Source organism: Ictalurus punctatus, chromosome 6 (assembly GCF_001660625.3).
Source record: "Ictalurus punctatus breed USDA103 chromosome 6, Coco_2.0, whole genome shotgun sequence".
In the NCBI taxonomy this organism is placed as follows: Eukaryota; Metazoa; Chordata; class Actinopteri; order Siluriformes; family Ictaluridae; genus Ictalurus; species Ictalurus punctatus.
The window spans coordinates 13,627,572-13,647,989 of record NC_030421.2 but is presented as its reverse complement, the minus strand read 5'-3'; the positions used below and the strand labels follow the sequence as shown (position 1 = coordinate 13,647,989).

Here is a 20,418-nt window from a genome sequence, read left to right as displayed (position 1 = left end):
AGCATGTTTAACTTCTAAGCTAATCTGCCATGCTTATCTTTAAACGCCTTTTCATCTAGCCTTCCCTTAGATCCGAAACGTTCTCCGGTTCCAGGAGAAGAAAGTCACCTTCGCCAACAAATATTCGTTCTCTGTTTGTTAACAGGACTGAAGGACAGGCTCCTGGTACAAGTTTACCTGTGTTTCGCTCTTGTCGTCGCAGCAGTTCACGTCCCCGTCGGGCTCCATGTGCTCCCGGCTCTCGGGTTTGCCGAGGCCGCCGCCGCCGCCTGGCGCGGAGCTGGTCTCCTCCGCCTCCAGACCTCTCATGGGTTCGCTCGTCTCCTTTACAGTGACAGTATCAGACATCCTCATTAGAGAAGGCTACGTGGAGCGTTTACCAGGAGATTGGGACCTGCAGGACAATTAGATATTACACTTCTACACGTGAGACTGATTAAGGCTGATCACGAGCGTTTGCTTGCGATGCGAACGATCGGAGACTTTAACACCATAAAATACAACGGAAACGCTTTCTGAATCTAAAACGGCTCTTTTATTCTGACACGGTAGTGCAGAAGACATTAAATAAACATCTAAAGTTGGACCAAATTGATGATATATATATTATATATATATATATATATATATATATATATATATATAAAAAAGCAGACCTGTCTAACAATATTGACTAGGAGCTAGAGCTGGAAAATAGGTCAATATGATATGAAATTCTGCCACAGTACACTGCTCTGAGATACAGCAGGAACAATATTTTTGTATTGCTATTAAAAAAAATTCTGCATTTTCAAAACTGTAAAAAGGTTCAAAACGTTTTCAGTGTTACGTATTTTATTGAGATATTAAATATCACTGATTTTATTTATTTATTTTTTTTTTTAGATCGTAAAGATCAACCCTCATGATACGATATTCTTGCCGCATCGCTCTCCCGTACTAGGAGTTGTTTTCGTACGTCCTGCTGAAGCAAACATCTTCAGCGCAGTGACCTATACGACAAGGGCAACTGCGGAGTTTACATGACCCCTAAGGTCATATTCATTTATTACCCCATAAATCACCTCCTTCGACTTCAGGCGAGAGGAAAAAAAAAAAAAAAAAAAAAAAAAAAAAAAAAAAGCTCATTTGTATTCTGTCAATCTAAGGGTTCCATTAGCACGTTGGAGCTGTGTGAGGTTTACACCACGTGACGCGGCGTGTCCCACTGAGACTCTTGGAGCACTGACAGATCGCGCAGATGGTTCTTTCTAGTTCGAGTCTACCTTTTCTCAAAAAAAATTCATAAAATCAATAATGTATGCTCCTTTCAGGTTTTTTTTTTTAATTCTTTTTTTAATTAATTTTTTACCCAATGTTGTGCTGCGTGCTGGGCCTGTGGTGGCGCCGCCCTGGCGTCCCTTTCAGTGGCGCTGTGGACCAGGTCGTCGCTTGTGCTGAGCGTGCTGGAAGCCCTGAGGAAGAGGCCCATGTCCCTGTCACCAGCACTGGCTCCAGATCAGAACAGCGCTGGCCGCAGACAAGGCGCTCATGCCCTTCAGGAACCTGCGGACGAGAACGCCACAAAACATGAGTGCTGAATTTGATGGGGGGAAGAGAAAAAAAAAAAAAAAAAAACCCTGGTCTGGATTGCTTCGCGTCCGACCGGCATCATCCGCAACGCTGCTGCGCTTGACTCTTCTATAGTCAGAGGAGTCCTTTCCGCCGAGAACACAACTCAAACAGCTTATGGCTCTGCCAGGACTGAAGAGACCTCACACAAGCTGAAAACCGAAAAGGTGTCTCCGCCCAAAGGCTGCGAGTCCAGCAGGTGGCCGGGCGCATATCCGCTTCCTTTCACTGCCGCTTTGCTCGTTTCAGTGGACCGAACGCAGAGGCGCTACACGTCTAAACACCTGCAAATTCGATTCCGCGTGCAGCGAGGACGCGGTCGAGTGGGTCAAACAGAGTAACGAAATGTCACGCCGTGCGTATCGGTTTAGCCGACAAACATGCGTCGGGGTTCAAAACAAGGTGGGTGGCCCTCCACTTTATTTCTGATGAGGCCGGAGATCAAACGGACGTGTTTGGAATCGGAGGGCACGGCTAAACAAACGGCCGGCGGGGCCGAGCGCCGACAGCGCCGCGCATTCATCACGCTAATGTGGCTTGGGCGGCTGCTGCTGCATTATTTAAGAGGCTGATGGAGCCGGATGATTGGGATTCATGAGATCTGGAGCCTGAGGGTGGGAGAGCAAGCGTGTGTTGGAGGGGAGGGGGGGGGGGGGGGGGGGGGGCTGTCATTGGAAGGGACAGGTGCAAAAGAGCACGGCCACCCACCCACACACACACACACACACACACACACACACACACACACACACACACACACACTCACTTCTCTATGCTAACCCTCTGAAAATTATGGGGTGCAAGGTAGCTGTCAAACCCGCCGCTCTGCGGATGGCTCTCCTCCCCTCCCGCTTTCTTTCTCCTCTCTCTGTGACCGTCTGGGCGCACAGAACGCCGGAGCGACAGCTTGCTCGGCTCTCGGAACTCATTCTCGAGGATGCAGATGACGCCTTTAAAATGAATGAATAAATAAATAAATAAATAAATAAATAAATAAATGCTGCAAAATCAGGAGAAAACGCTGTTGCAGACATCTCCCAGATGAGAGCCAGACTCCTTTCGATGTATTCCGCATAACCCGAATCTCCTCACCCTCACAGCGGACTCGCAGGCTTTTAAAAGAGAAAGAGACGATGCCCAAGGCTTACCAGAACTACCAAAGGGGTCACGCTAAACATATGAACGTGAAGACATGGGTAAATCCTCCCCCCTTTAATCCAACTTGTATCATTACCTTTACACCACCGTTATATATTAATTACAGCAAATAAAGTTTTACATCATCTGACAGAAAAAAACAAAAAACTACTAGACTGCAAAAAAAAAAAAAAAAAAAGGATACAAAAGGCTGCAGTTTTTCATATTTAATGAGCAGATTGGAAAAGAAGAAAACTCTTCTCTTCCATCCTTTCTTACTCTCAAGACTACTCGTATCTGAAAAGAGGGGAGAAGAAAAAAAAAAAAAAAAAAAAACGAGCCGTCTTTGTGGGAGCTGGGGGGAAAAAAAAAACAGCTGCAGAGCCGTGTCCACGTTTAGAGTTAATTGGCCGGCGCGTGTCATCCAAATCGACACGGCGGCTGCGTTTGAAAACAGACTTGTAGCCCATTTGGGCGCTCGTAAACGCTCGGCGCGCTGGGAACTGCTGACGACTGAACGGCAGGAAGGAAGGAAGAAAGAAAGCGTGCTGTTTTGAGCGTTAGGGTAGCGTCCTCCGGCTGAACTTGCGTCCGTGACCGGCTGCGAGAACGTGTCCCTGTCTGTGTGCGCGTGTGGCTTGACTTCTCAAGCGTTCACGTCTGCTAATGTGCCTGGAATCGATCTCTGGAGAGCCGAGCTGAACGGAACGGCGACGGGGTCGGCCGCCGCGCGTGTATATCGATTCTGTCAGCGCGGACAAATACGCTGTTAACGCGACTTGCCGTCTCGACACGCCGAGACGGACGTCGGCCCGTCATCGTGCCGCTAACTACACTCGTTACGCTCTGGTTCTGCACCAGCGCTATTACCAGCCGTCAATTTAGGCACCCGCACCAAAGAGAAATATGGAACTGAGGACAGAAGGGAATAGATTTTAAACACAGGGTGGACAGGAGGACATTCTGAGATATTGAGATATATATATATATATATATATATATATATATATATTAAACAGACTTCGAATTCAACAGCAAAACGTATACACCGACATTTTTCTACGTTTTTTTTTTTCGTTTACATTACGTAAAACGTGGAAGTGGAAAGGCGTCGCTGTGCGCGACACATTAGCGCGATCCCTAATGAGCTTTTCAGCGCTCGCTCGTCATTCACGCACGTTTACGAACGTAAACTCCATCCGAGCTGTCGGACGATCATTATTTCACAGCCAATTATGGTTTCGCATGATTGGCAGGAGCCGCTATTGGAACGGATCACCCGCTGCAGATACTTTCTCTGTGGGCCAGAATACAAGGAGGGAAAGGGATAAAAAAAAAATATTTTAAAAAAACAGTGAATGAAAGGTGGATTAGTTCTCTAAGTGCAACAAAAATGCAGCTGAGGAACATATGAGGGAGTTGAAGGTGAAGACGAAAACAGCATATATTACAGAGTACGGATTAGAAAACGATGATTAAGAGACCAGATTTGGTGAGATTTCTCAAAGCCACGGCTGGAAAGGAAAGGAAAGGAAATCATCACTTGGAAGTCATTCTGAAGATGCCACTCGCTGCCACCTTCTGTGAGCAAGCGCTGCCATCTGTCTCCTGATTTACAGCGAGTCGAGCGTATAAATAACGCTTTCGGCCCAGAGCGTGGCTCAAGAATCGAAGGACGAAATCAACAGAAAGACTCATTTTATTTGGACAAGGTTAACGAAATCGGTCGTAGATATAACCTTCACACAAAAGTGCCCTGTTTAATTCTTTTATTATCTGCACACACACAGGAATTGAAACGATCCTCATCTTAAAACTCAAGGACGATTATCGATAGTGAGACACACAACCAGCTAACAGCCTTAAACCAACTTCCTGCTCTATTTAAGATCTGTTACCTCGACTCGCTCTTCAACAAAGCAGCAAAACCAAATGAACAGACCAAAAAAAAAAAAAAAAAAAAAAGATAAGATCACCCAATAAAAAAGCAGGTCACACCAGGAGTGTCCCAAAACCTCACCGGTGTGGACAGAAACCAGAGTGTGGACCCACACCCTGCTACGAAGACCAACCGACCCGGCACACTCGCGCATAAATACGCCGTCGGTAATTTTTGACGAAGCGAAACAAAACGTACGGCGCGGGGTGGGGGGGCACATATTTATAGAATAATAATCGGCAACGTTAAAAAAAAAAAATAAATAAATAAAAATATAATTCAACAAGCTGGGAGAAAATGAAGTGCGATATAAATAGAGAAAATAATAAGAGACGACATGAGAGTACAAAAAAAGGCACAATTTATTCGAGTGGAAGCGTAAAAACCAGACGTTCCCTCGGAAACGTGACCGGACGGCGTGTGTTTCGTTCGCTAAAGGCACGAGCAGATTTAACCGTCACAAACATCGCGTTCTGTGGCAAAATAGACAAGTGAAGAAGTTTGTTTTCACTTCGCCCGGCATACCTGTGATCTCCGGCGTCCACGCGCATACACACACTCGTACGCACGCACGCACGCACTCACTCACCTGCCACATCGTAGCCTCCATTATTTCCATTGGTCAGAGGTTTAGTTTCCATAGTACCAGAGGCTGCATTGGCTGTGCCGGCTGCTGCGTCGAGCGAGCTCCCAAAAGCAGCCCCCCTTCGTCCACTCGGTCTCTCTCTTCTACTCGCTCTTTCTCTGTCTCTTTCACTCTCTGCGGCGCTAGCTCCGTCTGTGCCTAAGTGCAGGAGCCCATGGTTGAGCCTCTCGCCCCGGAGCCTCGGAGACAGCGGCAAATCAACGGCCGGATGGCGTGATGTCAGCGATGCGCTCAGCCAGTCAGAGCGCGCGGCTCGGCTCGCAGGCACGTCACTGGCTAAATTGAGCTCTTCATTAGCGATACAGCCGCAGCCTCGGGGCGTCGGGAGGAGCAGTGGGTGGTTTACCTTCCCACCCCCCCACCCCTTGCAAAAAAAGGGGGGGGGAGAAAAAAAACACACCACCAAAAAAAAAAAAAAAAAAAAAAAAAAACAACAAAACCACCATATCCTGACTTGGTGTGTGTGTGTATGTGTGTGTGTGTCTGAAAACAGTGCACCTCAGCAGAGGTTGGGTCATACACGACCCATCACACGGGCGGGGGGGAAAGAGGGAGCAAAAAAAAATAAAACAATAAAAATTCACGTGAATCTCTGTGTTCAGGAACCCGAGACACAGAGCGGCCCCATTCAGAGCTGGGATTAAACAGTTTCATAAAAATAAATAAATAAAACAATGATTTTTACAAAAAAAAAAAACAACAACAAAAAACAAAACTGAATCATTCAAAATACTGAATGATGATCCTTTTCTGCAAAATAAATAAATAAATCAAATCAAATAAAGTGCATTCTTGCCACACATGGAAAGCTACACCAACCATTCAGAAATAAATTCTAGGTGGTTTTTTTTTTGTCTTTCTGCAATGTATGTAGCACTAAAAACGGCACGATCCTGATGCAACTGTCTCTCTCGCGTTTCTCCACAGACTGGAACCGGAGAGCAAAATACAGCTCGCACCTTCTCACCGACTGAAGCTATGTCGTCTGTAAACAAGCGTAACCTGCGTGCAGCCTCGCTACCTGCTTCACGGAGGTCAAGAGGGCAGGACGGCAATTCCTAAGACGATTGCGAGAGGTGCGGGGGCAAAAGAATGAGCTCCCTGCACTTCCGCTGATGACATCCGTCCGCAATAAAAACCCCTCGGAGTCCTGCTGTGGAGGCACTCGGGGGAGAGAGAGAGAGAGAGCGGCGGAGTGTTCGTTAAATTTGTTTACATTATTCTGCGACGGCACCAGAAACCCGCGGATGCACAAAAGATTACGTCTAGCAATGAGAGGCACACTGGTAATAAGATGATGATGAGAAAGTTCTGGGACTTGATTGAATGACAGGAAAACACGACAGGGAGAGAACGTAGTTGTTCTGCCCCCCTCTCCCGTGTCATTTTATTGTTGAATTAGTCCTGGCAGGACCCGAGCCTTTGATTAAATCCCGAGCTCATGTGACGAGCACCTGAAGATGCTCGAGAAAGCCAACGCTTGGAATTACCAGACGATGTCGCTCAGCTAACCAGGACCGGAAAGCAAAAAAAAAAAAAAAAAAAAAAAAAAAAAAAAAAAAAAAAGACCGCATTCCTAATTGTTGAGGCAAAATGACGCAGGATGGCCCGGTGAGGATTATTACTCGAGTTCAGGTGGAGAGAGAGCGAGACAGAGAGTGTAGACTGACAGGCGCACAGAGAGGCATGAAGGATACACGAGTGGGCAGGAGGCGTCAACGCATCAGGGCGCCGCCAACAACTGTGGCATAACCTCCATGGGAAGAAAAAAAAAAAAAGAGAGAAAAAGAAACAAAAGCACGCATCATGGAGTCTGAAGAGTGACGGTCGCACCATTTGTCAGCATGGTTTCAGGCTTACATTAGGTTACATGCAAATGGATGATTTAAAAAGGAAACGAGGCGCTTAAAATACTCGACCGATTAAAGACACGTAGGCAACGGACACAGATGGGCATTTTTGGTTTTTTAATGCTGCGATTTCGTCACACCCGTAAACACAGCGCACTCTACTGAAGAACAGCACACTCTGATCGGCCTTAATTACCTCAAGTCGGAAAATCTTCCCCTTAGCGCTCGGTTCTGCTCTGAAGTCCGATCTGTGTACTGAATTACATCACTGTTGATCGCCAGTAAAGGAATCGAGCAGAATATGGACACATCATGGAACCGATGTAGCGTTGATCATAATATATACACACACACACACACACACACACACACATATATATCATTCTCAGCATCCTCACCACGATGACAGGAAGTGTCTTTCGTTTCTCATCAGGTAAAGCATGTTCGAGTACAGAACCGCTTTAGTCAGCTATTTCAAGAATGAAGATATGAAGATGAGGAGAACGGAAGACGAAGAGAACCTGCTAGAACCACAAGTCAGGACTGTACGTCACTGGACAATTCTGTCCGTTCTACGTTTGGCAGACGAGCCTAAATACGGTCCGCTCCGAAAGTAGCGATACAGCCAAGCCAATTCGAACGTGTTTTCGCAATACGTTAAAAAAAACATACATGCCTTTGAGATCCAAACATGGACGTGGAATCGGCGAGAAATACGGAGATGGGCCGCAGAAAGGTCTGGAACCTTTCTGGAACCAAAGTGACGGAAGGGCCAAAGCACGGAGAAAGGTGGAGGTAGTGTTGTGGCTTGGGCTCGCTCATCTTTATGGATGATGGAACTCATGATGGTAGCAGCTGAACGAATTCAGAAGTTTACAGAAACATCGTCCGGTTAAAACAAGGTTTTGATCTGGCCAAGTCAATCACCAGACCTTAACCCGATTGAGCAGCATTTCACCTTCTGAAGAGGAGACTGAAGGAAGAGACCCCCTGAAACAAGCAACAAGCTGAGACAGGCTGTGGTTCAAGCCTGGAAAAGCAACACAAAAGCAGAACGCAACAGTTTGGCAGTTTGGTGGTGTCAGTGAGTCACCCGCTTGACAGTGAGCGATATGCAAACCAAATATTAAGTGTTATTTACTCTAGTTCACTTTAAACCGATCAGTTCCTAAAAACTGGGTGGTCTGACACGACAGGTGCCATCTTCGAAGTTGTTTAACAAGTTTTAAATACGAGGAAACAAACGCTGAGATCCTAAACTCTCGGCTCATGTCCATCTTTTGATCCCAAACCCAAATGTCTATGGTGCATAACAAGAAAGAAAAAAAGAATTGGCCTTGCTGTTCCAATACTTTTGAAGGACACTGTAGATCCAGTCATCTACAATCAAACAAAGCTGTCGTTTAAATGATGCAGACTGAACCAAATGGTTAAAAACCCAGGCCTGCGTGTGCACGGTATACAAAATAATAGCTGACTCGACACCAACAAGTGTCGTTAATGTGTTACTACCTTCTAGTTACTAATCTGCGTGCCAGAAATACGCCTCAAATATACTTCAACCGGGAAGGAAGCTACTGAAGGAAAACCATTTTAGACATTCGACCTTGCTGTGACCTTGACGCTGTTTGGATCGCTTCCAAAATCTAATCGGACCATCTGCTGCCTACAGTAATAACATTCGAGTCCAACAAACCTTCAACCACTCCTTCTTGAGATCTCGTACGGATGAACGACCCGGATAACACGACGCCTCGTCCGGTCGGTGGTGAAGTCGTAACACGCTCTGCGAGGTGCACAAACCATCATTCAATCAAGCGTCTCAAAGCTCTGAAGTGCCGCTCAGGCTCGTGCTTTGCTTTAAATCTACTCGACCCGGCTACAAAGTAGAAGCTGATAACGTTCGTGTGATAGCGTTATGGCCGTGAGCTACGCGAGTGTATCGAGACGGAAACGGAAAGAGAAAAAACAACGGAGGGGTACGTGAAATTCCTCAACTCCTTATCGTCTTCTAAAAAAGCTTCGGATCTAGGACATTGCGTTTGGACAAGGGAACCTTTTGTGTCTTTCTCTCCTCACGACACAAGGAAGATATATAACTGGAGTCTGGCTGGCGTCTCTGGATAGGTTTAACTGTGAGGTGACTGCGTGAAGTAAGCATGAGAGTGATATAACGGTTCTTTGCTGTGGGCTATATTTAGGTTGATCCTGTTTCTGAAAATATCGTCTGTTATTAGTGCATGCTGGATGGCACCGCAGGGGTGTAACGATCTGACGATTTGGATCAAAAGCACTGATTTTAAAAAGGGCGACGATACAAAACGCATGCCGGAATTATACGTTGATTAAATAAGGACGGACAACTGGGATGTGAAAAGTAATTCTTATTTTTACGTAAATAATAGAACGCGCTAGCAAGGTACCTACCAAAAAAAGAACGAAGAAAGAGGCCTTTTTCCCGTAAAATCAACGGTAGGCCAACCCCAGATTCGGAGCAAAGTTGGTCAAATACATTATATGCCCAAAAGTTTGTGGACACCTGACCATCACATCCACATGCAGTTCTTCCCCAAATGTAGAAGAGCGCAATCGAATAGAACAGTGGTTTTCAAAGTGGGGGCTCCCCAGCAGGGGGCGCCAGGGGGGCCTCAACAATTTGGTGTGCCCATCCCTCCCACTAGAATGTTTTCTCTTTCTCACTCTCAGGCAACCACACACACACACACACAATCAATTCCTAATGTGATGTAAGATGTAATTATTAATAAAAAAAAATAATAATAAAAAAAAAGGGGGTTATATTCAGAAGTCTGTATTTTTTGTGTGTTTTAAAGACATTTTGCAAAAGGGGGCCTCGGTCAAATGTTAATGCTATTTGGGGGGCATTGCCCTGGAAAAGTTTGGGAACCCCTGGTATAGAACGTCTTTGTATGCTGTAACTTTACAATTTCCCTTCACTGGAACCAAGAGACCCAAACCTGTTCCGGCATGACAAAGCGAGCTTCATGAAGACACGCCGTGTTAAGGTTGGAAGAACTCGAGTGTCCTGCACGCAGCTCTGACTTCAACACCTTTGAGATGAACTGGAAACGCCGACCGCACCCCCAGACCAAAAAACACATGGGTGCGATGGTCAGATGCCTACAAACGTTTGGCCACGCAGAGTATACATCAGCGCTTACTAAATCTTAACATATCAGATGCAGTGCTATCGTCCAATAGCTTGAATAGTTGTCTTGTGACTTGAAAAGTGTATAGCATCATGCTGAAGGCTGAGGTTTACAACCATAAAAGAGTATTTGGTTGGTTTCTGAAGCATGTGTTGTAGTTAAAGCGTTGTGAAGCACATTACAAAAATAATTAAAAATAATAATAATAATAATAATACGAGTTGGCGATCCAACCCGGCTGCACTGTCTTCAACTGTGTTCATGACTTCATACGGAAAATACGTAAAGAATAACCGAATCGGGATTTCCGTGTTCAAATTTGAAAAATATTTTAATGTTTACACGCCTTCACGTTTATACTGCTAGTCACAGACATTGACAATAGCTCTCCTCTCAAATGGCGAAAAAATATTTTCACTTTCCGCATGAGTCTCGTTGTTCACGTACTTGCTAGCGTATCTTACATACATACGGAGGATCAAAAGCGGCGTCCGCTAGATGGCGTGTCAGAGCCGCGACATCTCCGTCCAACCGTGACGCTTAGCGAGCTCACGCGCACGGGCGTTTAACACGCCGACGAGCTCGGTTTCGGTTTCAAACTTTCAGCGGTCGTTGCGACTGTCGTCATGATCCGAGTCTCAGTTCGAAAAACCCTCGAAAATGCGACTTTCGACAGGATCGGTCACTCGGTGAGCTAAATTGTTCTTTTAAAAAGTCTAGATACGGCTTACGTTCATTCCTTATCTACTCATTTGATCTGTACGTTCGGTTTTTGTGTAAAGTGCACTTCACTATGGAAGAGTGTTCACCTTTAACAAGGCTACAACAGACCAAGTTCCTCTCAGTTACGCAACGCCTTACTTAACAACTTTCATACGCCAAAACGGACAAACGAAGGTCGCTGCGGTCTCTTGTACTAGTCAGTGGCACAGGACCTCGTTAGCTCATAAAAACGGGGGTGGGAAAGTGAAGGGGGAAAGGCTCACAGGAGCAGGTGGAGCAGATTAAGCCCCTGCCGCTCGCCTAATAAAACCAACATGACCTGTTAACCCGCTGCCAAGACAGAGGATGATACTTTTTCAATATTAAATCGGCGGCTAAACGCCCCGAGAGCTGCGCCGACCCAATTCTGTCCCAGCGACGTGGCGAATGTAGCGGTAGCAACGCCATCATCTTCTTTGTCTTCTGCCCCCAAGATGGTTTCCCTAGAAATGCGTGCGAGAGGATAAGTAGTGCGGTCCCCGTGCTTGACGGGAGCTTCGTTCTGAAAAACCGTCAGACACTTTCTCCGCGAAGCCGCAACAAAGGAAATGAATGAGGTCCCGTCACTCACTTCGCTCCGACACTAAAGCTGCAGATTGGAGGGGAGGAGGGGTGAGAAAAACAAAAATCATCCGTCAAATAATTATAGCTTGTCCTGCGGATTTCACAGTACAGTTGTCTTTTTCTTTAGCATCGAGAGAAAGAACGGGGAGAAGAAGAAGAAGGGAAAAAAAAAAAGCGCCCTCGCCCAGCATTCAGTCAGGAAACACCTGGCACAAAGCTTGTGAGACAACACTTCCAAAGTACTCGACCGATTCATTTACATAATAAAGAAAGCGTAATGCCAGTGCTTACTAATTAAGCCTCGCAACGCAATTTTTCTTCGAGAAAGCCAAAAAAAAATAAAAAAAAAATTGAAATAAGGGAAGTGGGGTGGGGTGAAGACGGCGGAGGATGGAAGTGACAAATGCGTTTATTTACATTTTTCCCCAAGGACGTGCCGATTCCTACACAGGCTGGGAAAGAAAAATCCTAATGAGGTCCCTCGGGGGTTGGGGGGGGGGGGGGGGGGTGGAGGAGAAGTGGGGGGGGCCTTCTTCACTGTGCGATGAGGAACGTGACAGAGCTCCTGTGGACACTGTTCCATCCTCATTAGAGCAGGGGAAGGATGCTGTTCTGCAGAGCCGGAACTGGTTCAAGATGTCACCGTGCAGCAAGACTCTTCATTGTGTGACACTCCTGCGGTGGTGAAGGACAGGCGGGAATACGAGAGAAGGAAAAACGAAAATCGCTGGAAACTGGTTAATGCATACTGCTGGTCGGATTCCCCCAAACCACTACCCCCCCCCCCCCCCCCCCCACCCATACTTTTGCAACATAAGCTTGTTCAACAGAAGTGTCTTGCGATAAACATGTGACTATAAACTACAGTGTATCCAAGAAGAACGATCTATAACCTTTTATCCGATATTAAATGGAAAATTTTTCACCCGTAAGGAAAAAAATTTATATAAAGATGTACGCAAGTAAATACGTAATAAACACAAAATCCCAAAAAACGAATTGAAGTTTAACGCTCATTGGGTCTTGACTATTCGGACAGCCTGTAATATATATAGACCACTTTGTTCGGCCAGGCCTTTCTGACAACTGCACGTCATGTCCGAGAAGTTGTTCGACGGCGTGTAGTTGCTTACGATAATCACCTCGTTTTTTTTTTTGATTCTCATAATCACAGCGCGTTGAAAACAGAAGGCGCGAATTACAGTGAGCGAGGAAAGCCTAACTGTCCGAATCGATCCGGAGCCGCTCGATCGAAGAAAGGACGTGACATTTTCCAGATCGGGCGCCAGCCGGGCCTGAACGTCTGCTCGTCTACAGAGCTGCGGAAATCCCTCCGACTTAACGCGGCAAGCCTTTCTAACGGGTCGCTTTGCTGCCTCGTGGACGCCGCGGTGGACGCTGGAGGCCTGAGAGCACCTCTGTTCTGAGCTTATTATGTGCTTCGGAGCTGTGCAACGGCGGCTTTCATCGAGCTCCCACCTGGATCGGAAATACGATAAAACGGCGCGGCTCCGGGTCCCCTACGTCCACAAACAAATGAGGAGTTGGCTCTGGGTTCATCTCGAGGAATTCAAAACAACAGTAAGATTGATACTTTGGGCTATAGTCTAATACCTGCTTCTGACTGTGTGTAAAATACCCCCCCCAAGGGACTGACCTTTCCTTGGTAGGATATGAAAAGCTCAGTGTTTCCACTTATTAAGGGAAAGGGCAAAAGTGTTTGAAGTGTGTTATTGAACCACGCTCTCTTTTACCTCGGTATGTAAATCTGTGCGCGCACCCACAAGTTTTAGGGAAAGATCGCTGCAATCGCTTTACAGAGATCTCTCACAATAAAAGAGGAGTTCGAGATTCATCAGCCGCAAACCGATATCGGAAATTCTGCGAGCGGGGCGCGATCTCCGCCGCACGCCGCGTAACGCATGCAAACGAAGCGCGGGAGCTCTTAATGCATGGAGTGTGGGAAACGGACCGGAGAATCTTGCCGGTGCTTATTCTAATTAGGTCAACTCTCGTCCTAGCTGTCGACCTCTACCTCGATTTGACAGAAGCTGGCAGACCCCCTACACTCTGCAGGCTGCGCTGAGACATCACACCAGCGAGCAAATCCTGAACGCAAGCAAGGATTCGGATTAGCTCACCAGGGGTCTCTGCTTGTGCTGCTAAACTCGCGCTCTCTCTCTCACACACACACACGCAATTTCACAGAAGTGAATTTCACTTGCGGTTAGAAGTTGCACGACCTCAGAGGCGAACCACGGTGCCTGGAGGAAATCTGATCGACACCGTGACCCGTTCGTTCAGGTAACGGATGGCGCGAGTGTTCGGGAGACGCAGAAGATGGATGGGGCTGAGGCGGTAATGCTTTTAAACCTGCAGGATGGGCAAAAAGACCAGTCGTGGATGGATAAAGGAAGAGCCGGACAAATCTCAGGTGTCAGATATTTCATAGAGACGGCAGAGAAGCCGCTCTAATGGATGAAGCATGAGAAAGGTGTTCGGAGGAGACGAGGAGGAAGATGAATCCTTCGGTTCATGGAGAGCGGTCATTAAGTGTTGGGGGGGGTTAACAGGGTTCGGTTAAGACACAATGCTCGAATTGAAGCCTATTTACATCAGTTATTTTTTAGCACTGTAAACCTTCGCAATGCGTGTTGCCAGAATCGTTTAAAAAAAAAAAAAAAAAAACTGCGTCGATAAGCAGCGGTGACTATAATTTCCCCTCTTTTCCCCACCGAATTCTTTACACTGAAGACAGCGACACTTGTTCGTGCAGGAGAATGTGTACAGTGCCGCCGTAACAAATCAGCGCTACAATTTAATGAAGGAGAGACAGCGTGAACAAAGGGAGATAGATGAAGTGCGGATCCATGATTGAACATCAATGAAGTAACCTTCAGGGGCACTATCATGTCATTACGAAAGGCCTACGATGAAGCAGTGTCCAGCTGTGCTCCGCCGCTCGCACGGAAACGACGCGACTCATTTGGCCAGAACCGCCTCGGCGCCGCACCAGTGCGGGCCTGAAACGAACCGAAACGAATGTGGAAACAGGTGGCGCGGTGTTTTAACGTAAGGCCTCCTGGGGCTTCTTACTCTCAGGTGAGAAACTCCTAGGGGGTGACGTACACCCACCCTTCACCGGAGCTCATACATCACACCTCAGTGCTATTAATATTCCCCATGACAGATACAGGCCAGAAGAAAAGCAAAGTCTGCAGAACAATATCGTGCACCAGATCAGCTAGACCGTAATGCAACAAAACTGACGGGAGATTTTGGGATTTGTTTTCCAATGGGTCGACACGACGGGGTGGTTTAAATGAGTCGTCTTTCTCTTCCTAAGTACACGAATGACGGTTTTCTACTCGGATGCAAAACGACGGACTTTGCGACATTTCACGAGTTGTTTAATTTCGCGTCGTTTGTCACGGTGCGACACTCTCGGGGCGACACCGGGTGTTGGTGGAGCGTGCCGGAAATGAGCTTAAAGTCCTTGAGTAGATGGATGTTGTGAAGTATTAGTGTTTATTTCCTTGGTGCGAGAGGCAAAACGGCAGTAACGGAGCGGTTTGAGTACACAAACTGCTCCCATCATTAAGGAGACTTGACAGTAATAGCAGCTCAGCTCTCAAGTAGGCCTAATCCTAAACAAGTGGCAGTGAAAACTGCACTTTTTACATCTTCACCCAGACCGCTTGCAAAGACATTCCCCTATCAATCAGACATTAACGTCCCCACGATAGACCAAAATAACTATCATCACTAACTGAACAAGGGGACATTTAAAAATAAGCACTATATTTACTCCGCCATCAAAATCACCTGCAGCACATCGACACGGGACGAGAAGAACAGACAGCCCCGCTTACAGGCTTTACAATTCAGTTAATTCAACGAAATCGGCCGTCGTATCCGTGACGTCGCTTCATTTTAACGGCGTCGGTTGAAACCTGCCGCCGTCGGCCCGCCTCGGGATTTGGCGTCTTGTGCGTTTTGAGATTGTTGTAAAGAGTGGTTATCGTAACCTTTCCGTCAGCTCCACCTAGTCTGGTCACTCGCCTCTGACCTCTCTCGTCGACAAGGCATTTCCACTCGCAGAACAGTCACACTTGCTGCTCGTCGTTTTTGGGGTTTTTTTTGCTTAGTTTGTTTCTTTTTCACACCACTGTATGTAAATGCTAAAGAAAATCCCCAGTTTCAATAAGCAGTTTCTGTAATACCCGAACCAGGTCGTCACTGAGATCACAAAGATTTAAACAATTAAAAGTATTTTGGTTTATAATGTGAAAATGACTTTAAAAAAAAAAATTAATTAGACAATCACTTTTCATGAAGCCCCGTTTTGAACACCTTTACACTTGGGCCTGTATTTACGGTATTGTTGGGCTTAGTCGTTAGCACGTTTGCCTCACACGTCCGGGGTTGGAGGTTCAAATCCAGGAGTGTGTGTGTGGAGCTTGCCTGTTCTCCCCGTGCCTTGGGGGTTTCCTCCCCAGGTACTCTGGTTTCCTACCCCAGTCCCAAATGTTGTAGGGTGATTGGCGTTCCCAAATTGTCCGTAGTGTGTGAATGTGTGTGCGATTGTGCCCTGACACGGTTTGGCACTCCGTCCAGGGCGTCCCCTGCCTCGAGCCCCGAGTTCCCTTGGATAGCCTCCAGGCTACCTGTGACCCTATGTAGGATAAGCGGTACAGAAAAATGATGGCTGGATGGATACGACAGCTGTTTTCTCACACACACACACACACACACACACACACACACACACACACACACACACACACACGTCATGTCCTTAACCTATAGCGCTGGACTCGTGCATGTGATGTATAGAGAACAGCAGACCTCTCAGAACTCGTCCAATTAAAGTGCCTGACAAGTTCAGCAAACATCTGTGCACCAAAGAGGGAGATAAGTAAATGCGAGTTTAATGGGCGCAGTCATGAAACACAGAATATTTATCATAGCCTGTTTGACTGCAGCTCAGTAGGGACATTTTCACGTACAGCTCTTTTTAAATGAATTTTACTCACTCCTGTTAAAATAGACCTGAAGGGGGGAAAAAAGAAAAAAAAAAAACCTCCGCAAACGTCTTTGGTGCTTTTGGTGTTCACAATTCAACTTCTTCACATGATCACATCATCAGAACTGATGTGTGACGGCGAATCACGGACAACGCCACTCAAAATGGGGATGTTACATGATGCTGCTGTTTGACGGTCGATGAAGAAAAAAACTTGCTTTGAGGTCAAACACCAGAAGCATCTAGGTTTACACTGAGATACACACACACACACCGGCCGTTTTAATAGCACATGCTTAACATCACCTAGTCTTTTTCTAATCTCCAACCGTACCGCTTTAGTGATACTGTGCACACTGTAGCACCCGACGTGGTCTTCTGCTGTTGTCGCCCATCCACCTCAGGGTTTGGCGTGTCCTGAGATGCTTTTCAGCACTTGTAAAGAGTGGTTATTCCAGCTGCTATGGACTTCCTGTCATTTTTTACCGGGTCTGGCTGTTCTCCTCGGACCCCTCTCATCAGCGAGGCGTTTGGAGCTGCAGAACTGCTGCCCACTGAAACAATCATCAACAACCATGGTACAGTCACTTAGATCTAACAAATTCGAACGGCCATGAATTGAATCTCTTGACCTGTACTGTACCGACGTGCAGGATTTTATACTGTACACATCACAGGCTGATCGGATAACTGTAGGTGTTCCTATTAAACTGGCTGCTGAGATAAAAAATAACTATTGTTCCCATCACTGACACATTATTACCGTTATTACTTCTGCACAAGAGCGTAATTGCCAGTGCCACAATGTCTCGAACAGCAGCCATGTCCCTAGAGAACACTTCCTCACTTTGTTACGAGACCACACGACCCCCAGCGCAGCCACTCGGGCTTTTTTTCCCCCAACTACGAGACATCACGTCTACAGGGTGTCCCGAATCTGTCCGTACATAAGGGAAATTAACACTTTTTTGCAAAACGTCTTTTTGTTTTCTTTTGACAAAAGACGAACGCAGTGAAATCATTCTCACGGCTGGATCGGGAAGCTGTCGCAAGGTCACAATGGAGTTTAACAGGAAATATGGTGAGCACATCACACACACACGACACCGCTGCCAAACCCATTAAGCAATTCAAAAAGACTGGAAGTGACGCGGACCGACTGGGAAGCGGACGTCCACGAACATCCGTTAACGAAGACACGACCGACGCGGTGCTGGTGTACACAGTCCTCTGTGTATGCAGATATTTTGGGACACCCTGTCGTTTAAGAGGCGTCTGCGTTCATTTGCTGTGTACACACATTTTTACAAGGGATAAAAGCGAGTAACCATTCACCTTGGGGGTGGTCACTGAAACACTCGCTACGAGACTAAATACGGCAAGTAGCAGCAGTCAAACATCCCCCTCCCCCCACATTCACGCGTGTAGAAAATCATAGATGTGTGTATCCGGACTTGCTGCTTAGTTCAGTAGTCAGGGCACTGATCAGGAAGTCGGTCATTTTAAGGGTTGCCTCAATCGCAAAATCCTTCCACAGGAACGTTCACTCCCTAAAAAAAATCCCACAATGCACTGCAAAAACCAGGGCTCAACCATGCACGTGTTCAGACGTCATACGATCTGAAGCATCTCAGCTCGAAACAAAATGGTGGACGAACTCTCAGCCAACTTCATCTACAAACGTAAGTAGCTTGTTATCGTTGTTGCAGCTTTCAAACTTTTTTTTACTTTATTTGATGTTCTATAGGTTTTTTTTTTTAAACCCACTAGCTACCCTACGGAAATGGAGTCATCAGCATCCCGATGTGTAGTGAGCCAGGGTCCTTAATCAACGCCATCTGAATAGGGCTCGAGTGAAAACAGTCCCTCTTCACATACGCTAATTTATGCTTCGCTATTCCACTGATCGCCACGAATAAATGTGATGCCGTCTCGCGACCTGTTGGGTGAGCTTCAAATGAATACTTTCCCCAGGAAAAAAGAGTTGAGAACACTGCACGTACAAAACGACCAAGCTTTAAAGAAGGTCCATCACGGTGAATGTGTTTATAAGGGAAATACATACATTTGAGAAATAAAAAGAAGCTAACTGAAATCAAAATTTCCGTTCAAAAAAAAAAACAAAAAAAAAGCAAGCATGAGAAGAGTAATAACACAAAGGTCCTTGCTGAAAAATAACAACAAAAAAAACAAATTCTAATGGTTTCCACTACAAATACCATTACAGACCATCAGCTAATCATTAAAACCATTATCGGTCCTTAAAGGTGTCCGCTAGACAAAACATACCACCAATAGAAGGCAACAAATTACCAGTAGAGACCCACTGGGACCATTAAAACCAGTACAATTCCCATTATAACCATTACAAATTCTGTGAGCGTTTCTATTAGCTTTTTTTTTTTTTTTTTTTTTTTTAATTATTATTATTTTTTAGCATGGGCAAATTTGAACTTCTCTCCCTGTCAGAACAGGCAGCTGATCAGACTGTAATACACTTTTAATAATTAAAAGTGACACTAACGAAATTTATTTTTATTTTATTTTATTAAACAAACAAAACTTTTACTTATTTACCTCACTGGAGTACAAACAGGAGATCAGACCCGCACTAAACTCCTTATTAAACTATTTAAAAATGTTTTTTGTTTTATTATTAGTACTTTTGTTCTGGTACTAATAAATAAGGAAATTAACATAAATATTGTTAAGACGCTAGAATTTAAAGAACTCAAATTAGCAAGGCGAGCTAGTGAATCTGGTAAACATTAGCAAAAACAGTTCAGGCTTAACCAGTTTAACAAGAGAGAAGTTCCAGAAGTCTGTGTGGTTTAAATGTCTCTCTTATTTCGGTATAAAACACCGTCTGGGTAACGTGTCATGTTTTTAATGACTATTAAAATTATTAATGACCTGAAGGGTTTGCAGCTCTGGCCTGCTACATGAAGCTAGCATCTAGCAAGCAACAGGCTCCATGCTAGCAGCCGGTCAGTGGAAATGCAATTGAGTGCTAGTTAGCTAACTGAGCCAAGTTAAGCTAATGTGTTAGACATTAGTTTGAATAGGAAGGAAGGAAGGAATAAATAAACAAATAAATAAACACTTGTTTGATGTACAGCACCGTTAAGTCTCGGGTTCATTTCATTCAACACATGAATGCGCCCCTGAGCTAGCGTTAGCTTAGCCGGCGGCTAGGCTAGCCATGCTAACGCTAAGGTCCAGCCCCTGCAGCTGTCTCAGTTCACACACACAAACATCGACGAGAGAAAATATCCCGAACTCGACCCTTACCTGTTCCGTAAAGGTGAATATGTACGTATAATCTTCCGTTTCCCGTCAACGATCTGGATTTATTTTCATTTATTTAGCTTGAATCTGAAACATGAGAAGGATCAATAACATGCCCAAGCCAGAGCAAGCGTCCTCAGGGACCGTTATTCTTTCCGCACCCGTATTCCGACACGTCCCGCCTCCTTTCCTTTGATTTGTCCGTGGAGACCAATTCCTGCTCTACAATTGGTCAGTTCCATCAGCAAGTGCTAGAGGCTAATCAATCCTAATGTCAAAGGCGGGATATGTCCCAATACGGGTGAGGAAAAAGTGACGCGAAGACAGTGTGACAGAAGTTGATTGACAGTTCATCTCGACCAATAACAGCTGTCAGCTCCGTGACGAATAGGCCCATTAATTTTCATTGTGCTTGTCAGGGTTGG

The 20,418-nt window shown here is 45.8% G+C and overlaps 1 protein-coding gene across 10 annotated transcripts in view; it reads right to left on the bottom strand.

Annotated features, from left to right (window-relative positions):
• LOC108266842 (R3H domain-containing protein 1) overlaps positions 1 to 20,150 on the bottom strand; it is a 49,683-nt gene extending 29,533 nt beyond the window's left edge. For 7 of the 10 annotated variants that reach the window (XM_017470628.3, XM_017470632.3, XM_017470634.3 and 4 more), the window contains exons 1-3: positions 19,997 to 20,150; positions 1,352 to 1,545; positions 178 to 324 (exon numbers count right to left, since the gene is read on the bottom strand). In XM_017470628.3, coding sequence (XP_017326117.2) covers positions 178 to 324; positions 1,352 to 1,471 — 267 coding nt within the window. In that variant the 5' untranslated portion in view covers positions 1,472 to 1,545; positions 19,997 to 20,150. Of the gene's footprint in view, positions 1 to 177; positions 395 to 1,351; positions 1,546 to 5,276; positions 5,656 to 17,011; positions 17,260 to 19,996 lie in introns of those variants that run through there. The other 3 variants (XM_047156179.2, XM_017470630.3, XM_017470633.3) reach the window with 3 other exon arrangements.
• Between the last annotated feature and the right edge of the window lie 268 nt (positions 20,151 to 20,418).